The 14545-nt window shown below is 37.8% G+C and overlaps 1 protein-coding gene across 5 annotated transcripts in view; it reads left to right on the forward strand.

Moving 5' to 3' along the window:
• THSD7B (thrombospondin type 1 domain containing 7B) overlaps positions 1–14545 on the forward strand; it is a 799570-nt gene that overhangs the window by 115211 nt on the left and 669814 nt on the right. For all 5 annotated transcript variants that reach the window (XM_044768990.2, XM_044768984.2, XM_070507604.1 and 2 more), the window contains exon 2: positions 6445–6617. In XM_044768990.2, the coding sequence (XP_044624925.1) occupies positions 6479–6617 (139 nt within the window). In that variant the 5' untranslated portion in view covers positions 6445–6478. The remainder of the gene's footprint in view (positions 1–6444; positions 6618–14545) is intronic.

A 14545-nucleotide genomic window follows, 5' to 3' on the forward strand; every position in this document is an offset into this window, starting at 1 on the left:
CATGTGAGAAGTTGTCTTTCAATCTGTAGAAGTCAATAGAAAGAGGCACACTCATATCTGTATGTATATGTAGGTATGCATCTAGGGACATCGACACTGTAGGAGTTAGAGTTGCTTTCAGCTCATGTAACAAAACACACAAAAAAGTAGCTTAAAACAAAGGGGTTTATTTTTCTCACAAAGCAGAACATCCAGAAGTTGACCATCAAGGACTGTTGCTGCAATTCCACGATGGCATCTGTCTCAGGCTTTTTCTGCATCTCCACTCCATCATTCTTAGTGGGTGGTGTTTATCCCCATGGTCTCAAGATACCTCTGGCACCTCCAGGCATTGCATCTGTGTTCCAGGCAGGAATAATAAGAAAGGAGCCAATGGCAAAGGACCACACTATCACTTCCGTCTTTGGGGTTTTATATTTTTATTGGAAAAGGGAAGTCCCCCCTCATCCTGATACTTGTGCCTTCAGATCATTGGCCAGATTTGTGTCATGTGGCCACCCTTATTGCAAGGAAGTCTGGGAATATGTTTTTTTCTTTTTTAACCAGGCAGGTGGACATTCTTAAAAAGTTACAGTTCTAGAAGAAAGAGAGAATATAGCAGTGTCTGCCACAGCTAGCAAGTTGTAGTTTTGAAGGTTTCGGTGAACCTGTTTCAAGTCCTCTTTCTATTATATGCTGTAGCAAGATTTTGCTCAGAGACATGTAAAATATTTGTATGCACTTTGGGCAAAGTTTTCTGTGACTTCATTTTGTGATTCAAACCTATTGCAATTATTAATATAGTAAGCCAAAAACCATGTGATGGACTATTTTTATGGTATGCTTGCAGGCACCCCATGCTTATATTTGACATAATTTAGGATTCCTCAGAGCTAGGTGCATGGAGGAAGAGGCCGGAGGTTAAAAGCCTTGAGGAAGTTGCTAAACATCATACCATTGTGAGTCCAGAGGTTACTCTCTCATAAAATAGAGATGATAATACCTGTTTTCTCCTTCACAGGGTCAGTGTGAATCTTTAATGGTACAGAGTGCTTCTAGCTCTTCAGAACTATGCCACAAAGTCACAAGACTGGGAGGTTGAAAAATCATCTCCCCTCCCTTTGCCGTAGGACAGAATTGCAGTCAAACCATTCCTTAAATTTTGCTGGAATATGGTTTTCTCTGAGTTTTGGGAGAATAATGACAATAGTAACAATGGCAACCCTTCAGTGAGTGCTCACTCTCTGACAGTGCTCATGTAATACTCTCCATCCATTATTTCATCCCTTCCTTACTCCCTAAGGGTTATGGGGTGACTGTCCCCATTTTGTAGATGAGGACCCTGAGCCTCTGAGTCCGGGTGACCTGCCGTGATCACCACGTGTGATGCAATGAACAGATTGGGCTTTGGTGACAGGTGACAGGCCTGTTTTGTAATCCGGTTTGATGTTTTCTGGCTGAGGTGACCTTGGAATAATTATTTAACATCCTGAGTGATCAGCATCTTTTACGTCTGAAAAATAGGAACAATTGCTCAGACTATTATGTGAGGGTTAAGTGGATGATATGTAAATTGCCTTGCCCAAGCTGCTGAGAGACCCTACTGGAGCTGTAAAGGATCTGCATTTTCAGGGATATGAAAAGTCTTTGCTTGTGTTGATATTGGGTTACAGTGTTAGTCTCGTTCCAGAGGAAGCCCATTGAGATTGCTTGCAAACAACTTACTACGTCTGTGACCTTGGGCTTGTCACTTAACTCTCCAGGCCTCAGTTTCCTCATCTCTAAAATGGGGGAAAATACTTGATAGGGCTGTGGTGAAAGTTAATGAAATACTTAGGTCAATATTTTATATTGACAGACTTTGAAAGATAAAATGGGATGCACAATATTGCAATCCGAAATTAGGCAGATAGCTGAGAAAAAGCAAATGCTTCCATGGTTTCCCCAGCAGTGTTTAGTTAATAGTCACTTGCAACAGGCAACTGGTTGGAGTTGCCATCCCGGCAATTGAGTAGGTCCTGACAGTGGACGTCCTCTCCTCCAGCCCCTGTTACCTGGCCATCTTTACTGAGCCGTTGTCCCTGCACAGTCGCCATGAGATGGCACTATGGGGATGTGCATGGCCAAGTTTGCTTTTCTCCCACTCATTGTTGTTCTTTCAGGCTGAAAGCAAATTGGAACGGTTTTTATTTTATTTTACTTTTTTAGGTTTTGTGCCCTTTAAATATTCAAGGACTTCACCGATAAGAATACATTTAAGGAAAATTCAATGCATATGAAGTGTAAGGCACATTTTTCATAGTTTGAATGGCCTTTAAATGATGAGAAAACTGAGGCTAACAGGAGAAACCGTGTTTTTTATTTCTCTTAGTATTCATCAGTTGAGAGCTAGCCTGGTAAATACATTTTGAATCCTAAGGTATATAGTAAATAAGTTGATTTGGAATCTCAGCAACCTTTATGATATAAATTATTCATGCTGTTGTGGGTAGCACATGTTTCCTGCATAATATGTATGTATATTTTGTCATAGTTGCAACATTTTTCCATTTGTGTTATACAAACAGAGGAGTGGACTCTCTAATTGTTTCTTGTTTCCTTGAATTTTGTTTATAGTGAACTCTTGTGTGGCTTCTCAAGTAATGGACACAAGAGTGACTCCCAGTGTCTTCCAAGGGATAATCTAGTGAGTTTCAGGCATTTGGAGGAAAGAGATGCAACGTAGTGTAGTGGAGTGAGACAGCCCTATGTTCACATTCCATCCTGCACTTTCCATCCCTCAGCAGAGATTCTCATTTTACGTATGTATGTGACACACGCAGCATGGCAAATGGTGGAAGCTTCATCAAATCTAGTTTCCCATCCTCTGTCCTCAAGATTCTTGGGAAAAGGGAAGTAATGAGGTAAGAGTTATGGGTAATGCAGGTACTAAAAATGTGGGAGGGGTTTCAGGAATAAGATTACTGTGGCTTTCTAAATTGAGATGCTTTTGTTCATTCTCTAAGATCTGTATTTCAGATTTTTTTGGCAAGATCAGTCTTAGGTTTCCACTGACACTCTCTGTGTTAGTGATAGCTGGGAGAGGTGGTGACTGTAAGCATCCAGTAGGTTCCCCAAGCCATTCTTCCCCAGGATCTTCTACTGAATGGTGGCTTAGGTGAACACAAAAAGAGCCTTAAAGACGTTGGGTCCCTTGCAGACTCAGTACGGGACTCTGGCCTGGTGAGGGAGCCTAAGAGGAGACAGAGCTCAGAGCAGCCTGTGTTTAGGTAATTTTAATGGGTATTATTATTATTTTTTTGCAATTAAAATCCAAAAATTGATGCAGAATTGAAAATATTTATATATGAATTCTTGGCCAATCGTTCCAGCTCACATGTGGTCTCACTGGGACTCCTAATTCTTTTAACTCTCTTTTTGGTTCCCAGCTGTAGCCATTTACAGTGTAGCTAATATGCTTTTGGTCCTCCTTCTCTTTAGGTTGCATTTTAATGACTTGAATATGTTTTTAGATATCCTGGATGTATGTCTTCCACTAATGAGAATGGACAAAGTCAAATATACCCTGGTGATTTGCTTTCGTAGAAGAGGTGGCCTCAGCAGAGAGCTAGTCCTACTAGTTAATAACGTTATTATTAATAATAATAATGATAATAGCTTAAGATCAACTACCCTAAAACATAAATCATTGTTTTTATAAAAAATTCTCTTACATTGCAATGACTTAAAGCCATCATTATACCGAAGGCCACTTCAAGGCTTTCCCAGGGATATGTTTTTCAACTAATTTGCTTTGTAGGATTCACTAGAAAGTTACATTTATATTTTATGGGGGTAATATTTAGATTCTTTTCAGCTGTCTCAATGGAATCATTAGCAATGGTGTCTTCTGAAAAATGTCCAGACTAAAGTCTTTGTATCAAATCTACGTTATGAAGAATTAACCACCCATTTGTGTGTGTGTGTGTGTGCGTGTGTGCCTCGAGAAATTTCTGTGTTGGTTTCTGAGGAAAATAATGGCCTGGCTTCAGTCTACCTTTCAGCAGAAGTGGAGCGACTATGCATCAAGACAAAAGACTTAGGAAGACTTTAAAATATCCTGATACAATTTCTAAACCATTTGCTGTTGTGTTGCTTCCTAAAGAATGTGGATTTGGGTCTGAAAAATGTCCCACAGCCAGAACAATTTGGATTATGTGATAATATACTAACTTAAAAATACTTTTATTTGAGGAGGGGCTACCTCCTTCTGATTCACACAGAAATACCATATGAGCCAGTGATGGCCTTACAATAAACTAATTTAATAGCCATGTTGCCCAACCTTTAGTAAAAGCACAGTCCTGGTAAATCATATTCGGAGATGTTTGCTACAAGAAAATGTGGCCAGTTCAGTTCTCTAGGCCAGAGGTTTTTGTGCTGTGTCCAGTAATACCTCAAAGATCCCAGGAAAAAGAAGACAAACAGTCAAGCAAGAGAGCCCTATTTTAGTTCAGCTGGAACATTCCACTTTTACGCTTCTCAATATTGGTGTGCAATACAGAAATTTGAAGAAAAGCTTTTGTTTGCTTATCCACTTATTCTCTTCGTCCCTGGATCCAGACAGGCCATCAGAGAGCAGCATACTTGAACTCTGTTGCCTGACTTCTTGTAGAATCATTTTTTACTGATTTGTACTTTGCTACTGTACCCTTGGAGTGTTCTAGGAGGGCCCCGAGTCTCCACTGTATACACAGCTTGCCAATGGCGGTTTTATTTGATGAAGTGATGTGTTCAGCACATTGCTCAGCACGTTGTCCGTATTTATGAGGACTCTTGGGGTAAATTCCATCAGTGCTTGGGAGCAGGGCAATGGCTTCCCTTAAAACAATAAGAAAAAAAAAAGATTATATAACTTTCCCCTTCGTACATGAGGGCTATAGTAGTTGCCACTTTTCTTTGGTCGCTAGGAAGCTCACCGTCAGATTTGCTCTCCACTTCTAGCAATTTTGTGGGTAAATATTTAGGGGCAATAGCTTCTTCCCTTGATATCCTTTTACTTTTTAATCCTTTTATCCCCCCTACCTTTGTCTCAATAGATTTTCCTAATATGTGTATTGTGGCAAGTTATCTCAGCTCTCCTTTACTCCAGATGGATTTTCTTGTTATCTTTTGGAAAAGGCTCCCTGGATATCTTGTAGGCACATCAGACTTAATAGTCTTTAAAGGAAATTCTTTTTGTTTTCCTTTTCTTCTGCTTTCTTTCTTTTTTTTGTGGGGAAGATTAGTCCTGAGCTAACATCTGTGTCAATCTTCCTCTATTTTATGTGTGACACCACCACAGCATGGCTTGATGAGCAGTGCTAGGTCCGCACCTGGGATCCAAACCCATGAACCTGGGGCCACTGAAACACAGGGCATGAACTTAACCACTAAGTTCAGGAGACCATGCCCCTTTGTCTTCCTTTTCAAACCTGCCCCTCTTCTCATTTCTTCTCTTTGGTAAAGGGATCCCGTGGGTTCAGTCATCTGTTTGCAGTCTTGTCTTTTTTATCTTCTCTCTCATGCATCCCATCCAATTGTTAACCAAATCCTTTATATACATCCTCTGCATTACCTTTCAAATCTCCCCTGATCATTGATTCATTCATCAATACTTGCCTGGACTATTTCACCAGTTTCCTAACTGATCTCAATTTCTCTGGTATCATCCACCAGTAATTCTTATGCACACTGGTGTCATTTAAAAGTCATTTGCCCTCCTTTGATTCCTATTGTTATTATTTACAGAATGAAGCCCAGGTCCCTCACATGACATTCAAGGCTCTTTATAATTTGCTCCCCAACCTATGTTCTAAATTTCATCTCCATCCCTTCCTCCCTTCCCTTTGTGTCCTTCATAGCAGCCATGGGTCCACTCACCAGTTCACAAACACAAATGCATCAGCATCTCATTCTCTCAGCCTGAAATGCCCTTCCTGGCTCCTTCAAGCCCTTGTTTCCCTAAGGTTCTTCTCAGTTATTACTTTGTGTGAGATTTCCCTCTCTTTTTTCTCACCACAGAAGAACTAATTGCCTCTTCCTCAATCTTTCCATCTCACTTTTTTAATACTACCCTTAGAGTATTCCTTGCCTTATTTTGGGCTTTGCTGTGTAGGCATATCTTTCTCACAAATCATGAGCTCCTCGAGGAGTTTGGCTGAGAAGAAGGAGGGACTATACCAAGTATCTGCCAACCCTGTTCTTGAAAACAAAAGTCAATTGACTGGGAGTTTGTGGAGTCCCTAGAATTGATAATACCTTCAATGGGTAAGGATTGAAAACATGGCTAATTAACTGCTGATGTTAAAATGTTAATATTGCATGTATTTCCTTTATGGTAATAGAAAATTTGTAATGCCATCATGAGAAAGGTTCTAGCAGTCAAAGAGAGTTTTTATAATTTCTGTAAAGAAGAAACTTATCTGATTTTCTTTTTTCTTTTAGGAATAGGCAAGTCAAGAGATTGAAAATCTGAAGAATGTTTCCAAAGGGTAATCTGGCTGTCACTCACTGGGTATGGAGGAGCATGAGGAAGCTATTTCTACTGCTTTCTCTCTTGCTGTCCCATGCAGCTCATTTGGAAGGCAAAAAGGATAATCAGTTCATCTGGAAACCAGGTAGGAATGTCGTGACTGTTCCTTTGTCTCATTTTCATTAATGAGAAGAATATTCTTTCCATCCCTGTTCTTCTTCTTTGTGGAGTAGTGGGAATATCCAGAGAGAAAAAATAGACTCTTCTTCTTTATACTATAACTCACATTTGATTTTTATTCCTGCATGATTGTCATCTCCATTCGTGATGCTTGTTATCCTTCTGGATTTTCATGTTGTTGTCAATTAAAGTTATGATTTCCATAGTTACATCTGCTTCTCCTTCATCAAATGTATCACCACTGTACAGCACATTTGTAGCAAAACCGACATCTGAATTTAGCTGATATCCAGTTAAAAATGCTTTGGACCAGTTCTGAAGTCTCTTTCTTTTGGGGCATGAACTGGTTAGCTATTTATTATTGAATGCTTTTTAGCATAGATCTTGTATATCTAATTTTGGGAGCATGAAAAATTATCCTAACAACTTGGCTCATTAGTTCTGACTATAAAGTCGCCTTAATGAGTTTTAAGATCCTTAGCAACCTTGTAAATAAGTATATGAGTAAGTTGAATTGAGATTTTGAGGCTTGTATATAGCTTATGTTCTTCTCTAAATATTTCATTAATTTGGCTGTGGAAAAGATATGTTAAATTTAATTTTAGAGGCTAATACTTTATTAACTGAGATTATGAGCCCCAAATATCTTGGCTCTTTGTATCACTGATATTTTTCTTTGCTCTAGATTTTAATTTTCTTAAAGTTTCACTATCAGATCATTTAAAATATTTATTACTGTTTCAAGAGTCCATTCTTGAAAATACAGAAAAATTAAACACTTAGTATCTTGGAATGAGAAAATGTGATGTTGTGGAAGAGCTATGGTTCTCAAAGAGTTTTCATTTAGTCTTATCATCTGTAAATTAAAAATAGACTGCAAAAGTATTGTGTCAGCATGGAAATATGTATAAAAGTGATATTTGTAATATTTAAATGACTTTGAAAAAATGAAAGTGAATTATGCTTTAAAGTGTATTAAGTAAAAAACCCAGTGCCATTAGAGATACAGTCTGGAGAAAATTTAATTGCATTAAAGCCCCAATAAATTAATTCAATTGGAGCTCTAATACCATATTAGTGATTTGCATTTTTTACCTCACAGTAGTTTTAGGAAGCTCTGAAAATAGTTCTAAAATTTATTATTGCATTTCTGTGAATGGGGCTATTTTGTTTCAATCACAAAAGACTAAACATTTTCTCAAATCTCAGTAAGCACATTTATATGACTGTACGCCTGTCGAGTTGTCAAAAAGTGCAATTAAAATGGAAAGTAGCAAATCTGAAACACAAATGAGATGTGTTAAGAAAATGGGTCTATTTTGAAGCAAATTTTAAAAATGTCCGCTTTTCTAAATGTAGGTCATTGGAACAAGATGGCACAGACCCACTCCACAGTGGATGAACACCTTGATAACTGTCAAACTGAAGTTTCAGAGTGAAAATCCTTCTTATCAGACACATTGCATTGTTCAAAATGAATGTCTGCGTCATCACTCTCTTTTTCCCTGGTTTTCATTTCTTCTTTTCCTTCTTAATATGCCCTAGAAAAGGGTAATGTTAGATATTTTTCCTCTTTGGTCTCACTTCTAAATTATAAAATTTATTGCTTGCATATGACTAGACACTTTAGAAGTAGAAAAAATTTAAAAGTTACAAAATTAAAAGAAAAAGTCCAGCCGATGTATTCTGTTCTCCAATCTCTTATGTATCCTTCAGAAATTTCCTTATGCATATAAATGCATCTCTATGCGTATTTATATATATAAATCACACAAAACACACACACACACACAAAGTATTGCTGTTAATAATTAGAGTTCTGCCAAAGAATAAATGGTACACACAAGGGAGGTAATTGAGAAGAGTTTAATAGAAAAACTATTTATGAAAGTGGGAAAGTGTGAGCAGGGTTTAAGAACAGCTACAAGGAATTATGGATTGTCCTGAGCTAGTATCAATCTTTATGACTTATGGGTCTGCAGGGGAAACAAAAGGAAGTGGGTTCTGGAATCTGGAGAGAAAACTTTATGGAGAGGATGCCTGACAGATGCTGTGGCCTTTAGAGGGATATAACCAACCTGCAGTGAAAAGTAGGAAGGGGGCCAGGAGACTGAACAGCCCTTGCTCCCACATCCCTGCCAGGGCTCCCCTTGGCTGAATCCAACCAGAAGCCACAAGGCAAGGGAGCTCATTGATGTATCCGTACAGAGTGGCCTGCTAGGCAGGGAGGAAAGTGGAGAATGTGGATCTGAAAATGACTAATTCATACATACATATATGTTCATATATACACACACTTTGCTTCGTACAGTCAGAATCATGCTTTTATCGTATAGCAATGTCTTGATGAACATGACATATTAGTGCACATGGATCAATTTCATCTTTTAATGGTTGTATAGTATTTGTTTTTTATTTTTATTCAATAATTTATTTAACCAGTGCCTTTTCGCTCTATGTTTCTTCTCCTGTTGCTTGGCATTTCAGTGGTTTTTAGTTTTTTGCTACTGTAAATAATGCTGACATGAACGCAACATTATTTTAAAGGTAAGCAATAAGCCAATTTGAGGAGTCCTATGCTCTAGAGCAATTCTGGGTCATCACTTTCAAAGACAACCTCAACATCTTAGAATCTGTTACCTGCTTATGTATGAATTTATTATATTTAATTTGGATTTTTTAAGAAACTGTATTGCAGTTGAAATTAGCTGTATTTTTGAAGTATGTTATCAGATCCAATACCTCAGGTCCAGTGTAATCTGGAATTTGAATGGATTTCCATGGAGACCCAGATAAATATACCTTTTTTTTAGAAACCTAGAAACCATTCTCTGGCTTTAGATTTTAGTGTCAACCACTTAAGTGTCAACACTTTGCTGGTGTCTCTTGTTTTTCCCCTGAGTCCATAGGTTAGATATTAGTCAACCTCATCCAAATTAGAGGCATTTACGAGTGAGTGCTGGCTTTGGAAAAACAATGGCTTGATGAATACTAAGTGAATGATATATTATGTTGCTAGGGATTTGTGTACTGAGTGAGAGTCTGGTGAACTGTAGACTGTGGGGTCACTGATCTGACAAGGCTGTTGAATGCCTGTCATCGTTGTGATGAGATCCTCTGATCTATATTTACTGTCAGGCAATCTGTCATTCATGCCAAGAAAGAAGGATCATGTCAGCAAGAGTATCAGATAAGGAGTGATGTTGCTAGTTGTTTTAAGTAGATATGTAACTATTCATGTCTGCATGGTTTGTAGAGATGAACAGATCATGCTCTCTAGCCACAGTAGCCAGTGGTCTCTTAAAAATATTCCTCACTTTTTGGTTCTAAGAAGTTCATTCATTCCACTAAGACTTGTCTAGTCCTTGCTATCTTTCAGACATTGTTATAAGCATGTGAGATAAGTTAAGATTAAAAGAGACAAATCCACAGTCCTCATGAACAGGGTAATAAACATGATCAAGAAGTTAAATACAGAGTATGTCAGATGATGGTAAGTGCTCAGGAGGAAGGATAAAACAAAGAAAAGGGATATACAGTGAAAGATGAGAGACTGAAACTTTAAGTAGGTGGGCTAGAGGATGCCTCACTGAGGAAGGGCATTTGAGTAAAGACCTGAAAGAAGTGGGAGAGCCAGGCATGGGGATATTGAAGTGAAGAATATTCCAGATGGAGGAAACAAGGACAAAAGGCCCTGAAGCAGGAGTGTGTGTGGCATGTTTGAGGACCAGAGAGGAGGCCAGCCTGCTGGAACAGAATGAAACATCAAGGACAGTGATTGCAGATCGAGTCAGAGAGGTAAGGGTATGTCCTCACAGGTTGAAAAACAATTTTGGCTTTCTCTGGGTGAGATAGAAAGACATTGGGGAGTTTTGGAGAGTAATGACATGATCTGACTTTCTTTTTAATAAGATTTTAGTAGGATCATTGTGAGTGGTCAGTTGAGAATGGTGGGAGCAGACCAGTTAGGAGACTACTGCAGAAATAAAGAGTGTGATGATAATAGCTTGAACCAAGGTCATGGCAGTGAAGGTGGTGAGAAGGGGTTGAATTTTGGATATATTTAAGCCCATAGTTTTCAACTAGGGATGATTTCCCTCTGCAGGAGACATTTGGTAATGTCTGGCGATATTTCTGGTTGTCACAACTGGGGTGTGCTACTGACATTTATGAATAGAAGCCAGGGATGCTGCTAAGCATCCTCAGATGCACCAGACAGCCCCCTACAACAAAGACTTATCAGGCCCCAAATGTCCCAAATTGTGCCCAGATTGAGAAACCCTGATTTAAGGTAAAGCTGTCATGATTTACTGATGGGGGGTGGGTGGCAGGGGGCAGGGAGGGAAAGGGTGATACTGAGGCTTTGCCCTGAGCAATTATGAGAGTGGAGTTGCCTTCATTTAGTATGTGCTGACTGGAAAGGAGCTGGTGTGGAGCGAATATTAGGAACCTGGGATTGGACATTTTAAAATTTTGGCTTTCTGGAAATTCATGTGGAGAGGTTGACCAGGCAGTCACATATTTGGGTCTAAATTCAGGAGAAAGATCTCTACTAGAGATGTAAATTTGCAAGTCATTAGCAATGAGGTAGAATTTAAGTGTGCAGCCTTAGAAATGAAGAAGTGGCCTTGAAATTTGTGATCCTGCATATGTATAGGGTAAGTTTCTAATGTACTTCCTTTGGGCTAAATGACATTTAAAAAACTTATTGTGGTAAAAGATACGTAACATAAACTTTACCATTTTAACCACTTTAAAGTATACAATTCAGTGACATTTAGTATATTCACAGTGTAGTAGCAACATCACCGCTATCTGGTTCCAGAACATTTTCATCACTCCAAATATTGCATTTTGCAAGTGAGTTTATAAAAAGACGGAAAAACAAATTTTGTTGTGAATAACAAGGTCTTAAAGAAAAAAAGTCTTTATTTATCTCTCTGTGAGAGCTTCTTTTAATAGTCTTGTCATCCTAAGAGATCACTCAAGTATGCTAGAACAAGCTAAAGCTTTCTACACAGGCAGACCCACGTTCAAATCCTAAGTATCTAAAGAGGAGTGAGTGATTTAATGTCTCTGAGCCCCATTTATCCCATCCAAAAATGAGGATAGTAAACACTTCACAAGACTGTCTGAAAATTAAGTAAAACAATATATGGAAATACCTAGTGTATAGTGGCTCCTCAATAAATGTTAGTTACTATTTTTATCATTATTATATAAAAATTGATGTTTGAAATATTTATTCTTGTTTTTGTGCTATACCATTTTTCCTTACTTTTCTTCCTCAGACACACAGAAAGGAGGAGATCAGTTTGACAGCTATATATACTTTATTAATAAATGGTCATAAGTAATTTTACTGACTTTTTAGGTCTAAAACTTTCTTTCTATATGGCAGATTCTTGGAAAGTTTTAATTTCAGTACCTCCTTCCCAATGATTAAAAAGGTAAGAATAATGACCTATGTTCTGAGGACAAAGTAGATAAGTTGGAATTAGTCTTTTTGGAAGGAAAAAAAAAGCGATTATGACAATAACATAGTATAATAAAAAAGGATCTTACATAGGTTAATATTTAATTATAGTTTAAATAATAATGTTTTCAGTGTTGAAATACTCTAAGGAAAAATATATTTTTTAAAAATTTAGGAATCTTAGAGAAAAATAAAATGTTCTTAGGAGAGAGCTAATCTTTTGAATATGTGCTAGAAGTCCATGAAATATTTCTTCTGGGAATTTGACTACATTGAAATAATTTTAATTACTTCTATGGATATTAATTCATCTTAGAGGCGTGTGTATAATAAACTCTCAGTGGTGGTGTTTCTGTGATATCAAAAAGTATAGACATACATGGCATGGGATTCACTGCTAAAAATTCTGATTACTTTTCCTTAGAGACCACAAATACTAATTTTATAATGCTTCCAACAAGTCAGAAAAAGTCTACATTACCTAAATAATATAAATAAATTACTTTGCTTCTTTTTTTTCTCTAAATAGTACTATAATGTAGGCTCCCCAAGGACAGGAATTTTGCTGATTTTGTTTGCTGATATATTTCAAGTACCTAGAATATAAATAAGTGTTGCATAAATATCCCCAGCACATTAAGTACTTGTAGGATTAGGGGCACTGTCTTTTGGGGGGTGTGTGTGCCAGCATGTGTGCATGTGTATGTGTGTGTGTGTATTTAGGAGCATTGAGAAGTGAGGAGACGGAAGAAATAGAAAGTATGATCCCCGTTATTCTGGAACTTGATATATATATTAAGGAAAGAATATAAATGAATGAAAGCAAAAGTCAACTTATAAATCAGTAAATGTGGAAATAAATGATCCATATTTTCATGTTACTTGGTTCTAGTACCATTTCTGCTTTTTTTTTGTTTTCCCGAGGAAGATTAGCCCTGAGCTAACTCCTGCCAATCCTCCTCTTTTTTGCTGAGGAATACTGGCCCTGAGTTAACATCCATGTCCATCTTCCTCTACTATATATGTGGGACACCTACCACAGCATGGCTTGCCAAGTGGTGCCATGTCCACACCCGGGATCTGAACTGGAGGACTCCAGGCTGCCAAAGCAGAATGTGTGAACTTAACCGCTGCACCACCGAGCCGGCCCCTCTAGTACCATTTCTGATCATCTCTGGAAAAGATGTTGAATATATGTTTTATAAAAAGTAATAGGTACACATAGTTAGAAATATAACTTTTACTGCAGTTTTTATGATGAGATGTTACAGTTGCATGTTGTCTCCCGGTTCATTTCCACAGAATCAGCAGTTTCAACTCTTCTTGCTGTTTATTCTGATGTTCACCTAGTATTCCTAAGTAACATGCTCCTTATTAGTATTTCTTGATTTATGAGTATTGGATATTTCCTATTGATTTTCTGTTATGTGAGGTGAGGATTTATCTCTCATTTTCCTATCCCTTTCCCACCTTACTACCTCCCTTCAAAATTGTGACAGCAAAATATTGAAATCAATGAGTAGTGCTTATGTTATTATTTCTGCATAGATATTGTTCTCTGCAGAGCCAGGCAGTGTACTGTGCTTCTGCATCCTTTCTTTTCAGCTTTTTGTTTTACGTGGAAATAAAAATTGCCTCATTGTTTCTTTTTCCTCACCTTCTTTGATTCTACTGTGGCTTTCCTCCCCAGCTCCACTTGATGTCTCACATGCCCATTATTGATTTTTTGAAACATCCAAGCACTGTTTGAAACATCCAAAAACTGTAACATGTTTTTCTTTGGGAGACGTTTCTACAGCCCTTTATCCTCTCAGTTGAATCTTGACTGCTGCACAATTCTCATCTTTGGCACATCCCTTCATTTTCTCATCTTGAACCCCTTGTCCCCTGTTCTGCTTCTCTTCCTTGCCTTTATTGCTTTATTTTCTAAAACTGCTAAAATAGGGCACATTGGAAGTAATTTTTCATGTCTGAAAGGGTCTCTGTGCTCGCTATATACTTGACTGATAGCTTGGGTGTGGAGTTCAAGGTTAAAAAGCACTTTTCCTTCAAAAGTTTGAAGGTTTTGCTCCACTGTATTCCAGCCTCCAGTGTTGTTACAAGGAAGTTTTTGTCATTCTGAGCTCATCTGTTTGTATTTTACCTGTTTGTTTTCTTCTTTCTATTCATGAAGTTCTGATATTTCATGATTATATACTTTGAGGGCAGTCCTTTCTCCCCTTTATTTTTGCTGGACATTAGGAGGATATTTCAATGAATATGCTTATGCCCTAGAGTTCTGAGATTTATTTTTTATATTATTTCCCCCGCTGTTGTCTCTTATCCCTCCAAAAATCCTTAGACAGATGTTTCACCTCTCTAACTGATCTTCAATTTTTAGATATTTCCCCTATGTTGCCTTTTGTTTGTAGTTTTAT

The sequence above is a fragment of the Equus asinus genome, chromosome 4 (genome assembly GCF_041296235.1).
Source record: "Equus asinus isolate D_3611 breed Donkey chromosome 4, EquAss-T2T_v2, whole genome shotgun sequence".
Taxonomy (NCBI): Eukaryota; Metazoa; Chordata; class Mammalia; order Perissodactyla; family Equidae; genus Equus; species Equus asinus.